The sequence below is a fragment of the Lepisosteus platostomus genome, chromosome 14 (assembly GCF_059453375.1).
Source record: "Lepisosteus platostomus isolate fLepPlt1 chromosome 14, fLepPlt1.hap1, whole genome shotgun sequence".
Classification (NCBI taxonomy): domain Eukaryota; kingdom Metazoa; phylum Chordata; class Actinopteri; order Semionotiformes; family Lepisosteidae; genus Lepisosteus; species Lepisosteus platostomus.
The window spans coordinates 20,754,029-20,779,300 of NC_142624.1; the positions used below are offsets into that span (position 1 = coordinate 20,754,029).

General features: G+C 36.7%; 2 protein-coding genes and 1 long non-coding RNA gene across 4 annotated transcripts; 1 reads left to right on the forward strand and 2 right to left on the reverse strand.

Annotated features, from left to right (window-relative positions):
* Positions 1–1,042: 1,042 nt before the first annotated feature.
* On the forward strand, positions 1,043–16,767 carry arpc2 (actin related protein 2/3 complex, subunit 2). Its single transcript, XM_088604967.1, has 10 exons — positions 1,043–1,287; positions 3,376–3,410; positions 7,054–7,166; positions 9,802–9,847; positions 9,967–10,153; positions 10,408–10,501; positions 11,082–11,208; positions 13,187–13,287; positions 14,046–14,146; positions 15,979–16,767. The coding sequence occupies exons 1-10, from the start codon at positions 1,214–1,216 to the stop codon at positions 16,001–16,003; spliced, it is 903 nt and encodes a 300-aa protein (XP_088461093.1). The 5' UTR covers positions 1,043–1,213; the 3' UTR covers positions 16,004–16,767.
* On the reverse strand, positions 15,578–16,047 carry LOC148648962 (uncharacterized). The gene is made up of 2 exons (XR_015926265.1): positions 15,928–16,047; positions 15,578–15,832 (listed from the first exon to the last, which is right to left on the reverse strand). It is a non-coding gene; the product is annotated as an uncharacterized LOC148648962 (long non-coding RNA).
* Positions 16,768–17,837: 1,070 nt separating the features above from the next.
* LOC148648963 (keratin, type I cytoskeletal 18) lies at positions 17,838–24,972 on the reverse strand. Of its 2 annotated transcripts, XM_088604963.1 has the most exons (8): positions 24,414–24,972; positions 23,797–23,879; positions 22,438–22,594; positions 21,733–21,897; positions 21,039–21,164; positions 20,597–20,817; positions 18,864–18,892; positions 17,838–18,128 (listed from the first exon to the last, which is right to left on the reverse strand). In XM_088604963.1, exons 1-8 carry the CDS (start codon positions 24,816–24,818, stop codon positions 18,031–18,033), a joined length of 1,284 nt encoding a protein of 427 aa, XP_088461089.1. In that variant the 5' UTR covers positions 24,819–24,972; the 3' UTR covers positions 17,838–18,030. The 2 variants fall into 2 exon arrangements, with proteins under 2 accessions (XP_088461089.1, XP_088461090.1); XM_088604964.1 differs by lacking the exon at positions 18,864–18,892 and having other exon boundaries at positions 24,414–24,969.
* Positions 24,973–25,272: the final 300 nt, after the last annotated feature.

Below are 25,272 nucleotides of genomic sequence, written 5' to 3' on the forward strand. Positions count from 1 at the left end.
AGAAGCCAATTAATCTACTAGTATATTTTTAAACTATGGAATGAAACCAGCCACACAAATAGTAGGAGAACGTTCAAACTCCACACAGATAGCACCTTGGCCCTGAATTGACCCCGGGGCCATAGCACTGCAAGGCAGCAGTGCTAACCACTGTGCCACCATGTTGTCCATACACAGACCATGCCAAAATGTACTAATAGTATGTATTACAGTAAAAATATTTCATACAAAATTGAAATTTCATTTTAAAAATGGGATTATGGCAGACTTTAAAGCTTCCTTTTTGCTGAATATTGTTTGCATTATGTGTTTTTTGTCTTGCAAATACTAAACATGTTTTGGGGAATGAGCGACAATTTACTATTCAAATTATGAGTTGGTATCTCTTTTTCTGTTTTTTAAGGCTTTAGTTGAGCATTAGGTCTCAAGGGCATTAAATCAGTTATTGTGAACAAAACCAGTCTCTATTTTGGTGTCTGCTTGACTCAAGTGATTCATTGGAGCACAGAATAAGCAGTTGTTTCATAGATTCTTAAGGCATATGAATAGAAATCCTCCCATCTTGTGATAACCAAATATTCAGTTTAAAATTACAGTTCTCAGTAAAGTCAGCTCAGTACTAGCCAGGTAACGCACAGACAGTAAAAAGCTATATATGCTGTAGAAGAGTCATATATGTTATGGAAGAGAAATACTTGTTTATAAAAGCCTGTGCAAAAAGCACATATGTGTCCACTGGTTGAAGCAAATGAGCAGAATCCTTCTATTACACATTCAACGTCTCCAGTAACTCAAAGGCTTCTTTGTATGGGCCCTCGGTACAGTATGTGATATTTTAAGCTTTTTCGGTTTTGTTTTATCTCAACCTTTTACAGGTATTCATACACAGTACAATAAGTACGAATAGATAACTGGAGTTATACAACAGAATATTTTTATTGCACATACACTTTAATTTAAATTATGTTAATTCGGGGATAAAAACACATTCAGTCATCCTGCTGCAAATTGTTTTACTACAGGCATAGTTCCGGACAACCTCACTGGAGGTCCTTGGAAGACAAGCGGAAGTGCCTGGGCGGAACCGCCTTGCAGGGACAGAGAGAATAAGAAAGATTGCGGAGAAGAGAAAGAAAATATTGCAATTTAATTAAAAGCATTTTTTTTAAAGGCACGTCTTATATTACGATTTGGGAATTCATTTTCAATCGCCATGATTCTTCTGGAAATCAACAACCGTATTATAGAGGAGACGTTGAGTCTGAAATTCGAGAGTGCGTCCAATGGGTAAGAAAATGTAAATTAAAAATTAATAATAAAATGCGTTGTCTATAAAAGATATACAGTCTGATCGTGCCGTGTTTCTTAAATGAATCTTAAAATACTAGGTTAAACGCAGCGGCCTTGCTGGGAGTGTTCGTAAGTGATAACTGGGGTGTGTCTTTTTTATCTTTGTTACAGGACAGGAGTGAAGACTATCGTTTAAGATATAATCTATTTAAAAGTGGTCTAATGTCAAGAAATAATGAGAGTTCACACTCCTGCAGTTTACTTAATGACATTAACTGTCGCTGGTTGCTGTAGTAGTAATAGTCGAGATGCAATAAGTACTTCAACATCCGGCCTAAGTTAGAAAGCGGAAAATAAAGTTTAAGCCTACTGTTGCTCTAACTGATGACCATAAGTAATGAGAGCATTTTACCCTCTTCTGTATATAAATACAAAGACGTATTGTTGTATTCTTCAGGATTTGTAGATTAGGAGAGCTTTGAATCGCAACAGTGACACCTCATTACAGAGGTAAAGCTGCAGTGACAGCAAAACTGACACCTCATTAAGACGAGACGGGTCTAACACCACCTAACAACACAACACCTGTCTACATATTACTTTACATCTCATAATTATCATTGTCACTCATTGTTTTTTTTATCGTCGGAATTCGTACACTTATTCTCATGATCGCTTTTAACGTATGACTTCCGCATTTAATGAATTGGCAACAGGCGCAGTTTTACATATTTGTGGTCACTTGGGTCGAGCTTTTTTCGAGCTTGGAATTCTTTTTTATTTTATTTTTGTAATTTCTTTCATAAATTATCGTCAAATTTGCCACTTGCTTGGTGGAAGCCCCCTTCTTTGCCTATGCACTTCCGCATTCCGGAGTCCCCTTTCAAGTCCAGGCAGGGGTAGTCATGCCGGCGAGCAGCACGTTCAGTAGCGAATACCAAAGTGCTTCACCTAGAGGAGAGCACCTCTAATCCGCCTTCATCCCCCGCTGAAGGCACGGGGAAATGTAGAGGGGATAGTGATTATCTGCTGCCATACTGAGACTTTGGCTTGAAAATTAAGTGTTCGTGGTATAAAAAAATAAAGATCACCGTAGAAAAACAATGCAGGCGATAAAGTCATATATTTTATGCGTTATCTGGTTTGATTTTTTGTTAGTGCACGGTGCACAGCAAAAACCTTATCGTTGCTCAAAATACCGAAGTCTTTTGTAACGGTATAGTGTGTGAAGTGTGTTGCGGATATTTTGTATTTCTGGTATCGCTGAGTTTTATTTAGTTGGAAATCTTATGAATGGTGTGTTCCTGGAAACCTTTTGATTATCTTGCAGAGACTTAGTTGCTTTTTTTTCACTGGGAATGCTGTTTAGAACACAAGGTAATGTGTTCCTTGGCAGTCACTGGTTCACTCTTGTGGGGATGGAGAGGAAGTCTACATATCTTCTGTAATGATGCTGTTCAGGTGAAATTCTGTTGCAGCAAGTGTAATTACAAAAAATAAACTGCATGTGGAAATAATGCATGTGAAATGAAAAATACAATAAATCTGTTTCAAAGAAATAAATGGTTAGTGCTTTAGTTGTAATTTAACTAGATGTAGTTTTTAACATTTGTTTAGAAATATTTTTAAAAATTGAGTTTCCTGCTTTTTTTGTAACCTTCCTTGCACTATGGTAGACTGAGAAATCCAGTTTAGAACAAATTGAACCAACTCAATCTAAGAAGCTAAATAATTCTACTTTCTGATTTTTTTATGGTAAGAGGTAGCTAAAGCATTATTGTTTAATAAAACAACTTAAAAACATTTACAGATGATGACCTGGGAGCATCCCAGGAGAACAGTCTCCATTCTAAAGAAACATGCCAAAATATATGCTAGGGGCCAGAAAAACATTTTTAAAAGTGAGTGTACTGCAATTATCGTGATACTTAAAAGGATAGTTAATACTTCCACCACATTTTTTAAAATGACTCACCCTTGATACGAGCTTTTGAGTTTGCAGTCTATACGTTTCCCTCACACACATTAGCACAGAGTCTCTATTGTTAACGTAACTGATATTATACTTCTGTTTTTTTTTTTCAGGAACAAACCTGAGGCAGTAGAAGTAACATTTGCGGGTAAGTGCAGTTTGGTTCAACATATATAACCTTTGCCTTATGTAGTGAAACTTTTTAAACGTAAAGTACTCTTTGTATTTTATTTTCCCTCTAACAAAAAAAAAAACATCCCCATTTCTCATTTGTCCAGTGACACCGAGACACATTATTTATAAACTCTTATAAATGGTGCATGTTGTCCATTAGAAAATGATCCCTTATTTAATGTGGTTCTATGTCTGGAATACGATGTTATTTGTTCACATATAAGAATATAAGAAAGGTTGGACACAAGCAGAAGCCCTGTAGCCTATCTCGCCAGTTCAATAGTTTAGAAGAGAAGTAAATTCTAACATTTTCTCCAGCTGCTTTTTGAAGGAGACTTTTTGAGGCTCGGCCACTTGACTGGAAAGTATCTTCGAGACACCAGCAACTCTTTGTGTAAAGAAGTGTTTCCTCTTCTCCTTTCTAAACAATTTTTTTAGTTCCCAGTTATGTCCCCCCCTTTTTGTTTGCAGTTGAGTTTGTAGTAGTCCCTCTGGGTTGAGCTTATCTATACCTCTTTTGGTTTATATCAGCTATAACCTCTCAAGCCTCATGCAGCATTGGAAAATGGAGCCATTTTAGTAGAATAAACATTCTGTTCTTTTTGATTTCGCCTACATTGAGTCTTTGAAATAAACATTTAAATAGACGATATTAAAAGCATTTAACTACAAAAAGTTTAAAAGGTTATAAAAAGTGCTTTGCAAGCTGAAATCAGCAGTACAGAAATTATTTTTTATCTCACATGCCAACTACCTGGTCAGAAAAAACAGAATTGAGATGCAGGGATTCCAAGACTAAGACCAACTGCTGGTCAGTCATCCCTCCTACATTAATTTGTTGAATTTAAAAAACATTACATTACTTGACTGCACCTATAGTTAAATGTATGAATCATAGATTTTGGTGGTGTGCAGTGTAACACGAGAGTTCCAAGTCTGAAGAATTCTTAAAATCATTATCTCATTGTAAGATTATATATATATAAATATTCTCACAGGTACTGTATGTTTTAACACATTTTCAGAGTAATTTTTGGTCTCAAATGAGCAACATGTTAAGCAAACCACTTGATAAGAAGGTAGTGTCGTAACCTGTAATTTTTTAGAACAATTATGTCCAGCTCCCATTAAACTTATGATTTTTCAGTCTTTCATTTTTTTTTAAATAGTTCAGAACCTTTTAGAAACTCCTTGTTTAGATTCTAGACTGAGATTCACACCATCCGCGGTTGCAATAAAGCCCAGTCCATCATACTGGATCCCAACCATCCTGGCCACAAACTGTCCTTCCCCCAGCACTCTGGCAAGCAGTACTTCACTATTAAAGCACAGACCACTAGGCTTAAGAACAGCTTCTACTGCAGTACACATCCTCAACAGCTAACTGCAGTGCCTCAGACTCAGTGCATGTCAGCACTATCCCTTTTATGCATGGTCTGCCATGTTTTTTCAGTACTTCATATTTATTGTTCTGATATTATGTCTTATGTTAGTAATGTACTGTCTACACTGTGTCTGTTCTGAGAGATAAGCACAACTAAGAATTGCTCTACTCTCTACTCTACTGCAGTTAGATTGAACTGCAAGTAGTTTTTTGTGCTTTGCTAGAGAGGTCTGGTAAGAAGTGGAAAGTTATTTGACTGCTACATCTGGTTTATAAACCAGTGGTTGAATTGTATCTTAGTACACACGTGTTCTATTTGTCTGCTGAGGCTTGAGTCAAACCTGAGTATGGAGGCATACACAGAATTGCTCTCTATATATTTATTACACATTTCATAAATAGTAGACTGCATAATCTTATTTGATGTCCTACATGGTTTTTTGTTAAAAAAGGAGGCTTTGTGTGCATATTTTGTGTACTTCTTCTTTTATGATCTAAAAAGAAGGATATCCTCAGAAATGTATGGACTTAGGTCATTTCTGCATGAAGATCCTTTTATTCAAAATGTATTGAATTATATATTGTTCATTTGTGGAGAGACTACTGCAGTGTCGGTCATCATGTATGGAAGGAAGCTGCTGTTGCAGTGCTCATACATGCATACCTGAATGAGCATGAACTTTGGAACTGAAAGAAAGGGTTAGTCCCGTTTACATTAGTTTTAGAAAGACGTGGAGTTTAATTCTGAATGCATGTACATGTTTTGCAAGATTGGGCAACAGCAATATCTTGAACTTTCGAAAGGTAAGAGATTGAAGTGCGTTAAGAAAGAGTTTCTAACCTTCAGTGTTTTAACCCAAAAGACATGCTGTGTAAGGATTTTATCAAGTTTAGAAATACTCTTTAAAAAAACAAGACTCTTGACTAAGGATATTTAGTTCCTATGACCTGTTAGCCTTTGGAACAGAATTTCTCCTCCCTGAGGTCTGTGTGCTGTTTTTTATCCATCTCCAGTCTGCAACAGACATGTTTTTTATCATCTATAAATCAGGGCTTTAACTGGTATTTTAAGGTGATAAACACCTTAACCTCTTTAGGGGCTTAGCTTATAATTAAACAGTGACATACATTGAAGAAAATATTTGATACAAATATAACCTTCATTATTCATATATGTTAATATATTCTTGCTCCCTAGTAATGTTTAAAGGGAACAGCTGCCTGAACTAGTTAAATTAAAAGGGGGTACTGTTTAATAAATGTATTAGGAACCACTGTATGAACTAGTCAATAAATGGAAATATATATACTAAGGCAATTTTGGAATAGCGGCAGACCCACTTTTGTAAGCTGTGGCAGTTAAAAGAAATTGGTGTCTTAAAGAGACATGATTTATGTCTCTTTCTAAGGCCCTTGTCGTCACTGCTTTTGTTTTAGCTACTCTCCCTTTTTTAATCATCTGAAAGTTTAGATAGTTTGGTAACCATACCAGAATCTATCATATAGCTGAGAAAGATTAATGGACCTGAAGTGGATCCCTTTGGGACACAGCTAGTATAAATTGGCCCATTTAGATGTTATGCCCCTTCAGATTACTGTTTTCTGTAATATGTATGCTTTCCTTTTTAGATAACTCAGTTTCAGTCTATGTGCATATATTACCTGAAATCCCTTTGTTTTTCAAAGGTAGCCATTTCTGCGAAGGCTTAGTAAAGGGTTCCTTTGCTCAAAATAGGAAATCAAAATATGTAAATATGACATTTTTAGAGTTATTAACTGTGCTTTTTCAAAGCCCCTTTTCTAACTTACATACCTTCTGTTTTTTCTGCATACCTCTTAAAATGCATTTATTTGGTAAATATTCTTCATTCCAGTATTTCCATAACTTTTCCAGTGACACAAATAAGAGTGATTGGTATATAGCAGAGGTGTCCAGCTCCCAGAAGAGCTGGGAGAAGCTCATTGACCCAGTAATGCCAGTAACAAGCTCAGTAAGAGCTGAATTGGAATGAAAAGCTACAGACACACTGGTCATCCAGGATTTCTGATAAAGATTTGTAGCCCTTTTTAATGCTCTTATATGTGGTAAAATACTTTGAAGATATAAGCCTCCTATAGTGTGCATTTTAAAACTCCAGAAAAGTATGCAATCACTTTTCTGTATCTTTAAAAGCAGTAGATGAGAGCAGTTGTTCCACTTTTTAATGAGATGTGTCCATTTTTCTTTCTCTAGATTTTGATGGTGTTCTCTATCACATTTCCAACCCCGGAGGTGATAAAACAAAGGTGATGGTCAGCATTTCCCTGAAGTTCTACAAGGAACTGCAGGAGCATGGCACAGATGAGGTACAGTATGCATTTCTGACATCGGCAGGTTAAGCTCTTATATCTGATTGGACAAGCCACTGAGGGCAACACGTCCAAAACAGTGCAGGCAGTTAATGAGTTCTATGACCTAGTTTCAGTCTGAGCCTGGTCTGAGCTTGGGTTATGTCACTAGCCGACTGCGACTGATATTCCCCAAGTGGTGTTTCCCATGTGGCAGAGTGCCACCAGGGTGGTATTAGATCTCCAAAGAAGGCTTGGTTTTCTTTGTAAAACAGACTTGCCCCGGTGCTATAGATATGCATCAACGGTCCTTTCTCTTGACACTGACTCTCCTGTTGGGCACTGTGGAGCTTGTAGCATATCAAATGGCAAGTGGATTGGGTGGTAGGTATGGTGTTATTTTCCTAGCTGAATGGGGGTAGCTTGATGGGTATAAAATAAAAATATATAGCTGGCAATTCCAAATTTAAAATAACAACAGAAATTAACAGATCTGTCCATTTGTTTTTGTTTCACTATGAGCATCTTCTTTTTACCTTTGCATTTCAGGCAGATTACTGATTGAATAATTTGTCAAAAAAGAATTTATCACAGCTCTTAGTACTGTTTATTGTTTTATCTTATTCCATAAAAATTTTCTCAGAAAAGCCACCTGTTTTATTGTCAATTTTTTACATCAGATTTAATTAAATATATGAGTTGTCTACTGCCTATTTGTACTGGGAAGTACAAGTTCATTCTGTATTTGCTTTATAAGCAAACATACACTGCTCAGTTTGGTAGGAAACGGATCATAGTTTCATTTTATAAAGTTACTATACATAACTTGCTTAGCATTATCTCAATATAAAGAATTTGCTGACATCCATTACTTTGTAGGGAAATTGGTAATTGATTTCTCACTTAATTTAATATTTGTAAATAACAGTGTTCAATGGCAGCACTTTTTTGTGATTCATATCCAGAATTACAAATTGTTGGTTACATTCAATTCGAGGCCTCGTGCTACAGTATATGTTTCATTTTTTTCTACTTGTTTTAGCAAAAGAGCCTTGGTCTGAACCACACTAATTAAAAAAAAACAATCTTTATATAGAGGTCATCAGTACAAGAATAAGGGAGGACAAAGACTGTTTCTAATACTGCTCATTAGGGGGAGAGACTGCTGCAGTGTCAGAGTCACCATGTATGGAAGAAAGCAGCTTCTGTGGTTTCTCTCTAAAACAGGAAGTTCAGACTGAGTCATTTCTGACAGAGGAAGTCCAGGGCCTCAGTCATAGTTGCTAGCAATGCATTAATGTCTGAAAAAGATTTTAAGGTGGTGTTATCTTCTACTATTGAGGTCTTGGAAAGCACTAGTCTGGTTTAAAGAGCTAAAAATAGATCTACCTATTCAAGATTGCAGTGTTCTGTAGTGCTCTGAAAGTAGTCTTAAACCTTCAATATCTCAAGCAACCTAAAAATTAAACTTTGCATTGATTTAAGTTTTCTTCACTGAAGGTTTAGGGTATGTTTTTGTCCATAGCTGAGCCATTTCATTGAAGTGATGTAAATGTGGTATTTTTTCACTACTGTTATTTTAACATGTTATTTTTGACATGTGCTTGCCAAGAGGAAGTGCTTAGAAGTATTGTTGTGGGACCACAGTGAACTGCCTTAGACATCAGATTATTTTATGTTGAATTCACAAACTAAATATTCACATCACCTTACTCTTTGCTGCATGTCACCTCAGTTACATAATTGATTCTGTAAGTAAATTGCATGGAAATTCTATGCAAATGACTAATTCGTGTGTGTGCTGGGTTTTTTCAGAATATAGCTTGTTTCCTGTTCATTTAAACCCATGTGAATTATTCAGCTTCAATGACTGTGTAGGAATATTTTACATTTTTGTTTTAGAATAGTTCTATGAAGCTATTAGAGCTTGTTAAAGAGCTGCTTACAACATCTCAGTGTGCATATGTTGTAAATTAACCATATCCCTGTTCTTACTTTTGTTTCTGATTCATTTTCTTTGTTCTGGAGATCAATATATTATTTTATTAAGATGATTATTTCAGTGGTGTTCTCTCTGAATCAGCAAAGTTTCTGCCTTTGTCTAATATACCAACTGGCCCCTTGGATCACTCTATACTGATTTGACAAAATACAGTTCTTGACCTTAATCCAGACCATATAGTAATTCCAGTCTTCTGCCTTTATGATCTGTCATAAAGATAATATGTTTTGGCTATATATATTTTATTAGAAAACTCAGTAAGCATTCATAAGATTTGTTTTTAAATGCTAAGCAATTCATTGCATCAGGAATTGTATACACTTTCTTCCCATAAGATCCTCAAGGAAGAAAGTGCAAAATAAAACTTTCCTTTTGCTTTTTGAGTTGTTAATTGGATTATGATTTTTTTTGTTTGTTGCTAAAATTTTAAAACCTGAGTGTTCTAAACTACTGTGGACTACCATGCATTTAATGGCCATTTAATTGCAGTTCCTGGACAGGATGAAAGGAACTCTGTTTTCAATGGATACTTGGAAGAGTACAGAGTTAAAGCTTTGAGTCAAAACAGAGTTAAAACTAAGAAAACCTTGGGATTGCTAATCTCTCTTATCTCTCTTGTGGAACAAACTGAATTTTCTTTTTCTCCTCCAGCTGCTGAACAGGGTTTACGGAAATTTTCTGGTGTCGCCAGAAGCTGGTAGGTCCTAGCGACTCTAAAATTTTGCATTAGCGGTTTTAACAATTTTAAATCGGCATTTTAATTTTTATTAATTTGGATCAGTGCAAACCAGCGGTTTTCCGTCTTCTGTTCTGCAGGCTATAATGTCTCTCTCCTGTTTGACCTGGACAATGTCCCGGCCAGTAAAGACGAGGTGATCCACCAGGCTGGCATGCTGAAGCGGAACTGCTTTGCTTCAGTCTTTGAGAAGTACTTCAAGTTCCAGGAGGAGGGCCGGGAGGGAGAGAAGAGGGCTGTTATCCACTACAGAGATGATGAAACCATGTAGGTGAAAGATCTGAAACATCCTGTTTGTGGCAAGATGTATTTAGTTCAGGACAGTCTTGAGTGAAGTTGTAAGCAAAAAATAAGTAGATGGTCTTCATTGGGAAAAATAATTGTATTTCTTCATGCAGAAATTGTATTTTGAGGGAGCAGTTTTGATTGAGTGGCTTCATGCTGCAAACGTGCCAGATTAAATAACTTGTCTGATTTCTCTTGAATCATAATTGAACCTTTCTTTCTATACATCTCACCAGGTATCTTGAAGCAAAGAAGGACAGGGTGACAGTGGTTTTCAGCACAGTTTTCAAGGATGATGATGATGTTGTGATTGGCAAGGTGTTCATGCAGGTAACCTAATGTTTCATTTAACTAGGAATGTACCTTTTGCACTTGATTTTCACCATACAGTTAAAGTTCCTTGTGTTACCTTCAGTTTCTTTTTTTAAATGGTCATCATATTATAATGCATCTTGTCTTAATTAATTTTCAAGAGTCAGACATACTCCATGGATAAAAATGAACCAGAACCATATTTTAAATTTAAAGTTCAAAGCATGTGCCTTTTTAATGTATGCATGTCATTGTTGTATTCCTGAAACTTCAGGCTTTTTAATATATGCCAAAAAATGACTCCTGCTTTGGGACAGTTTCTACAAAATCTCAAAGATATTTTTGGCTAGTGAAATTGATATGCGTACTTCTGTACAGATCCCTTTAAAAGCCTTTATGGAAACTCACAGATTTGTATATGAGAACAAATCTCAAGCAGACTGGCCAAGAATCAGTAGCTTAAAAGTGCCAGAAATTTCAACCATATTCAGGAAAGACTCCAATGCCCATGTCTTTTGATTTCTGGGCTATTTCTGTCCATTTTGGAAGTTTTATGTTGCTGAATACTTTCCACTTTAATTTCTTCATATGGGAATAGGAGTTTAAGGAAGGAAGGCGTGCCAGTCACACAGCTCCTCAAGTCCTGTTTAGTCACAGAGAACCTCCTCTTGAGCTGAAGGACACTGATGCCGCTGTCGGAGATAACATTGGGTACATTACCTTTGGTAAGGAGTTTGCACATCTTTATGTTAGTGCTTAAGATGTAATAGGTCTGCCATGTTGCAGGTTACCGAATACTATGTAAGAACCTCTGCTTTAACTCTTTAAATAATGTTTTTGCCAAGTATGTTTCCAAATGGTGAATAAATGAAATTTCCAGATGCACAGAAGTTGTTTGCAACTTTTAAAACTGTCATATTTCCATTTTTTAATGATCTGTAATTCTGTTGTGATTTTAAAAGCTGGATCGGTATGTGCATATAATTACACCTTTGCTGTGCATACTCTGTATTTCTTAAGACAATGCGTAAGCGTAAATTAACAATGAATCTAGCATGTATAACAGATTAGTTGAGTGTAATGGAGAAGCAGAATACTAAAATTAAAAAGAAACAGAAGGTATTTGAAATTCCTCTTTCATTTTCAGTTTAAAGCTTTTTTTAAGGTGTAGCTAACTCATAGCAAAACATTTATAAATCCTAAAGAATGCAGAAATGCAACAGTTAATTGAAGTCCTGGTCACTTAGTGTTTTTCAGTCTATTTTACCTTTAATCACAGTGCGTGGCTAATATAAGATCACTTTATTAGCCATATACATTTTTTTGCATTAGGAGTTCGTCTTTCCCCCATACCCCAGCTTGCTCTCCATGAGACACACGGACAGGAAGAGAAGCTTGGGGTCAGAGTGCAGGGTCAGCCGTTGTACAGCGCCCCTGGACCAGTTGGGGTTAAGGGCCTTGCTCAGGAACCCTTAACCCCAGGCTCTGCCGGCCGTGGGATTTGAACCAGCAACCTTCCGGCCACAGGCGCAGATCCTTAGCCACAGAGCCACTGCTCCGTAGAAGCGTATATGTAGAATTAAATCATAATAATGCATAAGGAATAAGTAAAGGATTATTCCATGTTGAAAAGAGAAGAAAGGAAACACAGTGTTATGTTTTTTCTTCTCTTTTCAACATGGAATAAACGTTTACTTGTTCCTTTGCAGTCTATGCACGATCACGCAACTACCTACTTGAACTAATAAAGCATATGACTACTTTTTATGTAAAATAATTAAGAAATTAATAAAGAGCAAACATAAAAAAATGCCTTATTCAATTGTGCTGCAGAGGTTATATTCTGTTTGTATGTAATGGGGTGGACTGGGAGTGTTCATTGTAAAGATTTTTCTTGTCATCATCAATTTATTTGTCTAGCTGGATGGTGTGATATTTCTAATGTACATGCATGCTGACACCTTCCATTGTGAATAGTGTTCTGAATTATGAATGGAGCTGTGCTCTGTTCCTTTCAGGTTATCTTATCCTCCCTGTACTCTGAAAAATATTTCAGAGGGAACATGTAACATTATACCCAGCTGTTCCTTAGCATTCATGCCACTGTTTAATCTCCCTGCTGTTCAGCTTCGCTATGGAACAGAATTGTTTGTGTTGACAATACAAAAAGCTTTCTCTTCATTTTGAAATGTTTGCACTGCTACAAGACAAAATATTGCCACTCCCAGATGTGTAGCTGGGAGTAGAAACAGCTGTTACACTGATCTTTGTACTGTATTTAAAATTTTGCACAGAACACAGTCAAATCTGAATCAGTATGCTAAAAGACTAACAGAAAGATTCAATGTGGAAACTCTTTAGGCCACCTGCTATGGTGATTGTTATAGTCTAGCCCAAATTTTCATCCTTTGGATTTATGTTATCCCTGCATGTATACAGCACATATTAGTTCAGGTGGGTAGCTGCATCAGCATGTGTAGGCTGCAAAGGAACAAGTAATAGGTTTATTCCATGCTGAAAAAAAGAAGAAAGAGAAAACAACGTTTCGGCTGTGGAGCCTTCTTCAGGTGTGAGCACATATTGCTTCTTTTGTTGTTGCCTCCAACACACAAATGGTTGGAAAAGCTGTTTTCTTTGGTAATATTATATTTTAAACTTTTAAGTTTTGCTTGGCAATTAATTTGTAAACCTTTCACCTTTCAGTCCTCTTCCCTCGGCACACCAATGCAAATGCAAGAGACAACACCATCAACCTCATTCACACCTTTAGGGACTACCTGCACTACCACATAAAGTGCTCCAAGGTAAAAAAAAATCCCCTAATCCCTTTAAGAAGTATTTGAAAATACTTTGTCATCATGAATAAACGTTTGCTCATTTTTAACTGTCTAGTTTCCTGATCCTGGGGTTTCAGAATTAGCCCTTTTTCAGAAAAGGTGCCGAGTCAATCTCTTGTGATCGCTTGTGCTACCCGGCATTGGTATCAAAAGTACTTTATGAATTTCTTTAAAGAGTTATAAGAGGAGTAATTTATTGCTAATTCTGTCTCTTAGAGCCTCAATTTTGTAAAACAAGGCTTGTTTCAAAGTGATATTCATCTTGGCATGCTAAAAGCTCTCAATATAAGTTATTTTTAATATACTGTATAGTTATATATAAAACTGCAAGCCCAATATACCTATACATATTTCTTTAAAAGTACAGAATACTGATTACTGTACTGCCTATGGATCAGTTGTGATAAAACTATAATATTTAGCACTAGAAGACTAAACAGTACAAATAACCTTAACAGAACTGTCGTGCATGTTTTTTTATGCGTATGTGTGCTCTACTGCACATCCAGAAAGAGTTTTAGTAAACTTCTTTTTCTCTTTTGGAGGATCCATTCATGAAACCTTAAAATACCTGTAATTACAAAGAGGTTTAATTTGTTTTTAAAACCGAATGATATGAATGACATTTATACCGAAATTTTGATTTTTTTGCAAATAGTGTCTGCTTTTCCATTAGGAAAGGTCTCTTCCCTTTCCTTTATTAAAACATTGCTTCATTGTTGCAGGCCTACATTCACACACGCATGAGGGCCAAGACTTCAGACTTCCTCAAAGTGCTCAACAGGGCTCGACCTGATGCAGAAAAGAAGGAGATGAAAACCATTTCGTAAGTGTTGTAAGAGTAGAAATGAGTTGAACAAGGAAGTAATTTTTGTCTGGAAAACTTTGTGGGATATGCAGGAAGACAGGCATCAGTGTATAGCAAGCTGAATTTTTATACTACACTGGTCTGTTCTTTTAGTAGAAACCGCTTTGCAAAGTGCCAATTCCAACTCTAGTGTTATACTAACTAAATATTTGCTTTTTATGAAAAGGTGATGTTAACTGCATAGAGCAGTGCAGAATGGTGCCTTTCTTGGGTGTCCCTGCAGTGGCACACCTGTCACGATTTACATCTGTGAAAGTTCTTTAGAAAGTAACTCCCCTGAGTTCCATTTTCCAACCTTACCATGCAAATAAGTGGCTTTAAAGAACAAATAAAAGATAACTATGTTCTATGCTCAGTACTGTGAATAAGTATTTTGATTAAGGACTAAGTTCAGAACAATAATGACATAAAATACAAAGGAAGTATTGGTTTTTTAGCCATTTTTAACCATTACATTTTTTAACAAATGTACCACCCAACATATGTGGTACATTTGTGCAGTAATATTTAAAAGAATTAGCCAGTTAAGATTTCACCGTCTGTCTAATCAACTGCTCTGTCTGTTGTCTTTCTACAGTATCACCCTGTAATCCAAATGCTTTTAGGAAAATTCCAAACAAATAGTGCATTTCAAGCTTTTACAAAAGTCCTGAATTAGGGAAGAAAGATACACCAGTACGATCATTGAATTTTAGTACATTGAAATCTATTGGAAACCCACAATTGACTGGATACTTTATTGTAGTAAAATGCAGCTTAATTTTCACTATATCATTTGCAATGCAAGTAAACGTTTTTTCACATGATTAACAGTGTACTTTTTTATCGATATTAGAATTGGGAGTGGCTTTAGCATGTGGGCTGTAAAGGAGCAAAATATGGTTAATTCCATATGGAAAAGTGAAAAGCAGAAAAAAGTGTTTGAACTGTGTAGTTTCTTCAAATAGAACTTTGCACACAAAGAAACCATAGTGTTATTTTGCCTTTTTACTTCTCAGCACTTGACCAATTAACAAATTGTACTTCACCAGTCTGGCTTTTACAGTTTTGTTTCAAGTAGTATTAGTATAGTACTCATTCATTTTATTTTGTTTTCTGTAGTTCAAAATGGGTTCTTATGTTTCTGGAAGATCAAAGAACTCCGCTGTTTTGAAAATGTATTCAGTCTTGTCCTTCTCTGTTAATATTTACAAAAGGAAGTTCTGCATTAGTCATTATTAAGACATTGCAAAGAGAACTGCTGGATTGACACTGTTAGCATATCCAGATCCTTGTTAATACCTGAAGATAACCTGTTTCACATCCTGTTTTAACCGATCTAACATTCTGTAGTCCTGTTGGCACTGTTGCAAACGACATCATTTTTTTTTTCTGGGAAGGATGGATTGGTTGTATTTTTTTTCAGTTTTGTGAGACATTTCATTTTTAACTCATTAGGATTTCATATTGTTTCTTAAAAGAGTACAGATTCTGTCTATTATTGTGGTTTAATCTGAAATCTTAAGTCTAAAGACTTAGTTTTACAACAACTAGAAATGCAAGTTGTTGGACAAGAACAACTACTAAAGTAGCATCAATAAACTTTCTGTTGCTCCTATTTGGAGCTGGAACATGCCTTCTACTCAATTAAAGTATGTCTCTGCCCTTCACACACTTTAAGACTGTCAAACACCATAATGTTGCATATGTTTTTGCTTCCATTTGAAACAAAGAAGTCACACAGTATATGCTCTACCTACATTTATTGTAAGCGTATTTCGAATAGTTTAACTGTGGCTTTGTGTTTCCAGGGGCAAGACTTTTGCTGCTCGTTAAGAAGAGAACACAACCACCTCGGCCTGTTGTGTCTTCAGCATCAGTACTATACTTCCTTATCTGGATAAAAAGCCTTCTTTTTGGCCAGCACATTCCATTTTGTAGAAGCTGGAAATTTGCAAACAAAAAAAGAGGGTAAATGCATACCTTGCTTTGCATAATTATAAAGAATAAAAACTATCTTTTATTTCATTGGACATTTGGTATTTTGCCTTGCAGCCTACATCTGCTGAGAACTAACAGTGTTCGCTACAAAGTGCAGTATCCCCTTCTTTTTCTTTTCATATCTCTGCCTGGAAGAATTGCCTGTACCCATGGGGTTTGCAATCATGGTAAAGAATAAACTCGTATTAAAAAAAAAAATCTTTGTCTGGTGTACACCATTAAATTGAAGAGTGCGATATTTCATATATTTGAGTTGGTAAAAAGAACTGACTTTTAATTTAATTGTTTTACATTATGTATTTGCTTCTGAGATATGTTTTTCTGAAATTATTCCTATCCATAGGAGATTGTGGTACAGTATATTGTTCTTGGGAGATTAATCGTTCAATTTGCAAATCTTGAGAATGAAATTATCAGTACTGTTTTTTAATGTAATTGTCTGCAGTGTGATACAGAAATGTAACAATGTTCCAGCTTGTAATTTTAAACTGTAACAATCTGCGTCATTTTAGATAAATTTTAGGTGAATTATGGTACTATTTTGTTTTTTTGAGGTCCCTATAGGGTTTGCTTGAATTAAAGCTGTTTTCCAGAGAACACTTCCTAAATCTCTTTCTCTCTCTTTGGGTTCATAACATAATTTGCTCTTCTGGTTACCAATGCATTTGTTTTGGTATGCCTAGCATATCATGGCTTTCTTTTATTAATTCAATTATGGTTTTAGTCTGAAATACTCAAGTTATAACATTGACATAGTTATGAAATATAATTTTACATTTAGAGAGAGGACTTTTAGTTCTTTTGAACTCATTATTATTCTCATCTTATCAAGTTTTTATTTTCTTGTGCCATCCAAATGTATTCATTCCCCTGCAAAGTTTCCACATTTTGTTGCTGTCTCGGCCCTTAACACTTGAAAGTAGGACTTCATATTTAGATTTGCACAGTCTCCTCCAAGCTGCGGATGCTAAAATATACTGATAAAAGAAAAAATGAAGCTTTTAAATTGCATACATTTTCAACCCCTTTACTGTGGCAGTCAAATCTGGTTTGATTTAAGAGTAAATTCATCTGTTTCTCAAAATCAGATTGAATTTCAAGGAATGACGAATGTAGCAATGTGACAAACCGAACATAAAGATCAAGATGTTTTCAAACTATGGATGAAGTGGTGGAGAGACACAGCTAAGGAGAAAGTTACTTATATTAGACTGATTAGGGATGCCACTGACTTATTTACAAGGTTCTATGCTTGAGATGGGTGTTATAAACTGGTCCTTACACCACACTAACCTGTATGGGTGAGTGGCAAGACGGAAGCATTTATTGAAAAATGACTAACATTTCATGTGATATATTGCAAATGTGTGTCAAGCCACAAATTGCAGCAAAGGCACAGGACAACACCCTATGGGCAAAATGAAGATGCATTTAATCAGGATTGGAAAGCTTGTTTGGATTGATGGGAAAACAGCAGGATCCAGGTAAAGAAAACAAGAAGTACAATGACTTGGAAGCACTGGTAAAGGGATATGCATTAGAAAGGCCAAGAGAGATAGACAAGAATATTGCAATGAAGGCTAAAACAAATACATCTGTCTGAAGAAAATCATATTTGCATAACTGTATGTAAAGACAATTAATTAGAGAAAGAAATAATGGCAGCTGGTTTGGGTCCCATTTTTTTATTGAAGAGAAAGAAAAATCTTGAGACTTTATGAACTGGTATACAAAGGCAAATCATATTTTTTAGCCATCCTCAGTGAAGATAGGGAAAGACTGTTCAAATTACAGAAGAAGCTATGATTCAAATAGAAGTATTAGCAAGACACGTGCTTGGTATCATCTGCAGCTCTGGCCAGTTAAAGCTCTAATTGCATCTCATTCTGCGACACCACCATGCCATCCACTAGCTCCTGGTTGATCACCACCACCTTCTTAACACTTTCCTTTTTCGGTTCTGAAATAGAAACAAAATTTCAACTGAAAAATCTTGTTTAGTGTACAATACATTGGGACAGGTTGTAGGTAGTAGAATGATTTTTTTTTTTAGCAAGCTGTGCACTTTTCTTTGGATGACACTTCAGATAGGCAGGAAGTGGGAGAATGTACACTAAGACCGAGAATATTGGTTCCCAAACATTTTAAAACCTTTAAAAGCCAATGGTCAGGTAATAATGCTCACATTCTACAATGCTATTGTATAAATGAGGAGAGTTTGGTATTTGTACAATTTTAGTACACTTCACATGCCTTTTCCAGGCATAACAATTCAGAGCCTTGAAGGTGACTGTGAAACAGCTTTGCAAAGGAGTTCATTTGTATAGTTGGTGAGGATGTTTAATCTTCACTTTAAAAAGTCAGTGTATCAAATTAATTTATAGAATATTTTATTATTTTTCAGGTATAAATAATTGATTTACTCAATATTCATGTTTATTAATGTCTTTTGAGGTATGCTTTTCAACTCTGTATTGGCATCTTTGAAAAGAATTTAACAGTCGGCTTCAGGCAGATAATATGAGGAGGGGAGCAGTGAGGCACACGACTGGAATTCAGGAGCAGAAGAAGGTTATTTCCATATGAAAAGCAGCATTAATGTGCAGAGACACTGGAAGCTTGGTTAAATTGTGGTGCCAACCCCAGCATCTGGGATTCACCGTTTCCTGTGAATTAGCCTTTGTGCATAACTCACCTTCATTCACTGGTTGCTCTAAATCAACTCTGCAGAATAAAAAAAAAGATAAAGGAAAATACAAGAAGACATTTTGTGGATTTGCGAATCATAGAACGCTTTGTATTTTTCCAGATGCAACATTTATGAAATATTCTAAGCAGAGTCAAATCTTTTTAATATTTTCTCTTAATTTCCATATTAGGAATACAGAGCGTGCTCTTTATAGTTGGTTAAACATGAAGCTGAATTCAAAACACTTCAGTGGAAGGATTATCTCTTAGACAATCTCACTGTTCTTGAAAACTGGATGCAAATAAGAAAAGTCACAGTAATGTTTGGATACATATTTATGTCATAGATTTATCAGATTTCCAAACATTTGTTACAGAAAAATAACTTCCTGTTTTAAAACCTCTGCTAGTTTGCCATCCGATAATGTTTTTGCACTATGGTTGTATTAATAGTATTTTTACAAACTGACTCACAAAAGTGTTGAGATTGGAATGAATTCTGGGTTACTAAAACCAAGTCTTCCAAGTGTCCTTCAATATTTAAGTATAGTTTTAAATATGCATTTATTTAACCTGCTAAGTTAATTGGAAACAAATTCTCATTTACAATGGTGACCTGGAAAGTTACCCACTTAAACTGCAGGGTATTTAACTGAAGCAATCTGAAAGAAGTACTAGAGTAAAACAAGAGTATCATACCAGGTATTTCAACCCACTACCTTCCGAAAATATGGAGTCTGGACAGAGGACAGAGGAATGGTGGATAAGATCATTTGAGAGAAAGCAAGTCAGGAAAACAAATAGGGCACCATGAAACATTATTACTGCCGTAATGATAGAACTCTTCTTGAAGCCCAAATTCAGCATTCCTGTAGCCTCGATAGAATTTAACATTGTGTGTCCAAGTGTCCAAAGGGAATAATATGATATGGAAGAGAGAACTGGTGCATTAATAATATGATCTTATTAAATGAGAAGATATACATAAAACATAACATGGTAATACTGTATATATGTGCTCTACCAGTAAGTGGTATGTTGCTAAACCAACATTAAGTTAAGTAGAACAGAATGTAAGGAATTCAAGAAAATAGATTTAAGATGGGTTCCTTGTTGGCTGTATTCCTAAACAGGCAGTAAGAATGACAATTATAAGAAAAAAAGATATGAAAAACAGATTAGAGTTGAAACAGCCCCTGACAATTATATTGTTCCCATGAGGAAAAACATGTTCTTGGCTTTCTAGGTCAGTGCAGTTATGCATATCAACATGCACCAATAAATTCTCACTTCTCCACTGTGTAGTGGGTATGCTGGGCATAGTGACTGATGCAGACCAGTAATGGATAATGTGCTTCCCCTCCTATGTGCAAAGAACTTTGGGATCCTTTGGGATGAAAAGAGCTATACTGTGCTTGATCAGTGCTTAGTCTGCAATGACCAAGTAGTCAGGACCTTGGTTTAACATCATATCTGAAGAATGGTACCTCCTTTAGTCACAGTGTTATGTTACCGTAGTGCAGCATTGGTTTGGACAGAACATTTCTACCAACACCACTCATAACAAAAACCAGGTTGTCCAAAGTGGTCTTCAATCTCTGTACTGATCACGTTCCGTCTTGCCTGGGCTCCAAAAACGCTACAGGGTGGCAATTCTGCAGTCACAAATGCCTATAAACCTGAAAGAGACTGTGCTTCATGTAAATGAACACCAAAGGTAAAAAATAGAACATGTCTCACCTGCCATCTTCCCCCTCCAGGAGGCGGTGGTAAGTGTCAATCTCAGCCTCCAGCTGCATCTTCATGTTGAGCAGCACAGTGTACTCATTGGCCTGACGCTCCATGTCAGCCCTCACCTGCCCCAGCTCTGCCTCTAGTTGCAAGATGATCTGGTTCAGTCGGTTCATGTCATTGGCATAGCTATTCTCCGTGTCCCGTAGGGTGTCTTCCAGGGAGCGATTCTGCAGGATGAGGGACAGATCATTATCCACAATAAACTGAAGGGGATCCTGAAAAATGTTTTGCAAAAAGAAGTATGTTTCTGCATTGGTCTTCACTCATAAGTAATGCAGCAGCAATTCCTGAAAGACTGACAAAAAAAAATCAGCTGGCAAGAAAGTCACTGGGTTGGATGCAACAGCATTCTTGTCTGAAGAACTATGTAAAACACTAAGGTGCTTACCATGTTGTGGAGACCCTGAAGATCAATCTCCAAGGTTTGTCTCTGCCGACGGAGGTCATTTAATTCAGACTTCCCAGCCTGCAGAGCCTCTGTGTTCTGGTTTACTTCAGCTGACAGGCCATCAAACTATTAAAACAGTTTCACCAAACAATTACATTTGCAGTCCTTCTCAATCCTTCTAGTTTCCAAAGTATCTTTTCCTCGAGATAAGATTCTCTAACTTCGTTCTGTGACCTCGCATTATCTAATTAGCACTGTAAACATGTCTTCACAGATCAGCTAAGTGAGTAAGCTTGAAGCTTTCATCTTTTTTAATATCTGCTCTTCTAAGTGTACTCTGACATACTATTAACTCTGAATTATTTAAAAGTGAAATGTTTATGGTACATGTTAAATATTTACTTATACTATGGTTATAAATTGGTTTACTATTTCAAAAACTACTGAACCAGCTATCTGGCTTGAACACTTTAGACAGAAAAGTGTAATTTTAATTAAAGCATATATGAAAGATTAAATCTGAAAGAACACTAGCCTTAAATTCTGAAAATGAAAAGTCTGTAGAATTACAATTCTATTTCAGATTTGCAACTCAGTCGGTGGATCAGCAACTGCTATAAAGTCAATGAAAGAAAGGTGAACAGAAATATTATTGTCTAAAGCCCAAGAAAGCTCACAGGCACAGAGTCTGTACCTTGCTCTGATACCAGGCTTCAGTGTCCCCCTGGTTCTTCTGAACAGCTTTCTCATACTCTTTGCGAATCTGGTTAATGGTTTCATTGAGGTCTGGTCCTTTGGGAGTGTCCATCTCCACTGAGACACTGGAGTCATTAATTTGGGCTTGAATGGCAGCCACTTCCTGAGAGAAGCGCATAACAACAAGTGAGAATTGGCAAGCACTCGAGGGTATTACTTCCTCAGCAAGAATAACTGTTTATTAAAGGAAAACGTTTTATTATATGCGTTGGATTTTATTTTCTGCAATGCAAAATTAAACAGCATTAGAATCCTGAAGTCCCACCTTTAAGAATGAATAACTACTACTTCTAACCTTTTACCCTGAAACAATTAAATCCCACAGAATAAAACAGTTTATTAATGGGGCTGAAAGAAGGTGTATTGTAACAGTGATAAATTCACGACAAAAGAATGAGGACTTGAATTTAGATTCGGATAGTAAAATCTTCAGCTGTGCATGTTACCTGACCCTAGTGATTTAAATATCTCTGTTTTTGGATTTTAAAATTAAGAACGTATCTTCAGGCAAAATAAAAAATCAGATGTAATCTGGCAACATAACAGAGTACAAGCCAGTTGGAGTTCTTTAACACGTTGAGTAAAGGTAACAGAAAGAATTCTCAATTTTATATTTTTCTGAATCGTTTCAGACTGATGTTACCTCCTCGTGGTTCTTTTTAAGGAAAGCCAGCTCCTCCTTCAGGGATTCGATCTGACTCTCCAACTGCATGCGTCCCATGTTGGTGTCATCAATGATCTTACGAAGGCCACTGATGTCTTGCTCCACACCCTGGCGCATGGCCAGCTCTGCTTCCCACCTGCAGAGGGAGCATTTAGTAAATGTAGCACCAGTGGAAGGGCTGCATTAAACAGTGGTCTGAATATAATGATACAGTCATAAACACAGTGTATATCTCAAATTCCTTAGGTTCGTGGGAACACTGGATTGGGTTAAAAGAAAATGTCTGTGTATAATGGGAGGAGCCAGCACCCATATCACCCTGCAGCTCTCAACTGGCTACCCACTGAGGCTAAGCAGGGTTGATCCTGGTCAGTACCTGGATGGGAGTCCTCCTGGGAAGCTATGGTTGCTGCTGGAAGTGGTGTTAGTGGGACCAGTGCGGGGTTCCCACCCTGCAGTCTGTGTGGGTCCTAATGCCCCGGTATAGTGGCATACTGTAGTGGGCACCGTCTTTCGGATAAGATGTTAAACCGAGGTCCTGACTCTCGATGGTCATTAAAGATCTCTGGGCATTTCTCAATAAGAGTAGGGAGTTATCCCAGTGTCCGGTCCAAATTACCCCCACCCGCCTCAGCCTTTACCGTGGCCTCCAAATTGTCCCTATGTATGATTGGCTTTCCTTCCTATAAAGTTAAGGAAACCTTACACCACAGGCTTATGTGAGCATATAAAATTGTGTTATTTAAAGGAGTATTTGGAACTTTTTTTCAGTTTGTATTTTCTTACGTTTTAACCAATTCCTGATATGTAGCCCTGCATAAACTTTATGCTTTTAACTGCATGGGTTACTCATATATATACTCATATAGACACGCTGGCCTGAACAGACATACTGCCCTCTTGTGGGCACAAAACAGATTTTCAATAAGATCCTGAGACCTATTAGGTCTTTTTATTAGGTATTAGGAATTTTGATTAGGTTAATTATTTCGTAATTACAGTTTGAGCTTACTGGTTTTATTTCTATTTTTAGTTTATTGATTTTATTTTTTTCAGGCATGAATTAAAAGAGAGGAAAAGTGTTCCTATCCAGTTATATCCTGGTGAATGGGATTACTGCAATATTTTAAGTCCGGGACACCTTCACTAAATCAAGCAAATACCGCTTGGTTTATATGGCACATTTACAGAAAAAAAAATTCAGTACATCTTTTAAACATTTATGTTTGTAAATTAACATTCACAGAACTCAGATCCTTAATGCATCAGTTTGCCTTAACAAATATATGTATGTATTATATACATTTTAAAGTAATTATTTAATAACCTATGACCCACTTGACTTTAAAGTCGTCAGCAGCCAGCCTGGCGTTGTCAATTTGCAGTATGAGTCTGGCATTCTCCAAAGTCATATCGCTGATCTGCAATAAAGAAGTCAATGAGTATTTAATTTACAAATGTAGAGAGGTAGTGATGTTAACAACTTTCTTTTCCCATACATCAATTTGATTAACAATATTACAGTTAATTTCAGAGCGGACGTTATCAATACGTTATCACCTTCCAGCGTTTTTTATTCCTATTCATCTACTGCCATACTACAATAGTGACCTTATTATAAACCTAATATTTTGCTAACGCTGAAACTCAAATTTATTTTTATAGTTATTGTCTGACTATGTTCTTTGAAGGTTAAAACAATAGCCCCAGGTTCAAAATGCACATGCACAATCCATTATGGATGATGTAGTATTTCAAGAAACAGTTCCTTTTGAAAAGACAGTTAATTCCTCTTCTATACAGAAGTTAGCATTTTATCTGGGTGTGGTTAAACCCAACTTCCTTAAAAAAAGAAATTTCTAAGTTTGTTTTCTTTGTAATCACGTTAATTACTGAATCAATACTGACTTTGAAAATGTTCTGATCAAAGAAGAATCGAAGCTATGTGTAACTACCTGTTTCTTGAGATCGGCCAGCGGTTTCTCATAGGCACTCCAGTCTTTTTGGGTGTTCCCCCTCTTCAACATCACGTCTTTGATTTGATCTTCCAGCTTTTGGTTGGCTTCTTCTAGTTTTCGCACCCTGCCCAAGTACCCAGCCAAACGGTCGTTTAGACCTTGCATGGTTTCCTTTTCATTATTGAGGCCAAGAGCGGCAGCCCCGGCGTTGATATCAAAATGGGAGCGCAAGTTATTGGAAAGCCCCTTAATGCTGGACACCGAGATTTGAGAACCCAGTCCTCCAGCTCCCCCGAACATGCTGCCGGCGCTGGAGCGAAGGCCTCTTTGTACTGCCGCCTCAGAGCCGCTTAAACTGGAAAAACTCCGGGGGCTGACTGCGGACTTCATGACAAAAGACATACTGAATGCTAAATTAAAGTGAAAGAAGTTAAGGTAAAACGTCTGCTGATGCGAAGGTACCTCTGTCGCTCCCACTCTGTCACCTGCACAGGTATGGAGAAGTAAAGGTGCAGAGGCATTGCATTTATACCGTTCTTTACCTCATCATGATGCGTATCTCGTCGGACAACAAAAGGAAGAGGCAAGTCGACGCCCCTAAAGGTTGTGCCCGGTCAGTTTTAGGTAACCATTAAGAAACTCTGCCTAAACCAAATTGGTAAATTCAGAAAGCTAATCCAACGAAATTGTGGCTTTGGTTAAGAAAAGAAAATGCATTTTTACAGTGCCTTGCGAAAGTATTCGGCCCCCTTGAACTTTTCAACCTTTTGCCACATTTCAGGCTTCAAACATAAAGATATACATTTTTTATTTTATGTGAAGAATCACCAACAAGTGGGACACAATTGTGAAGTGG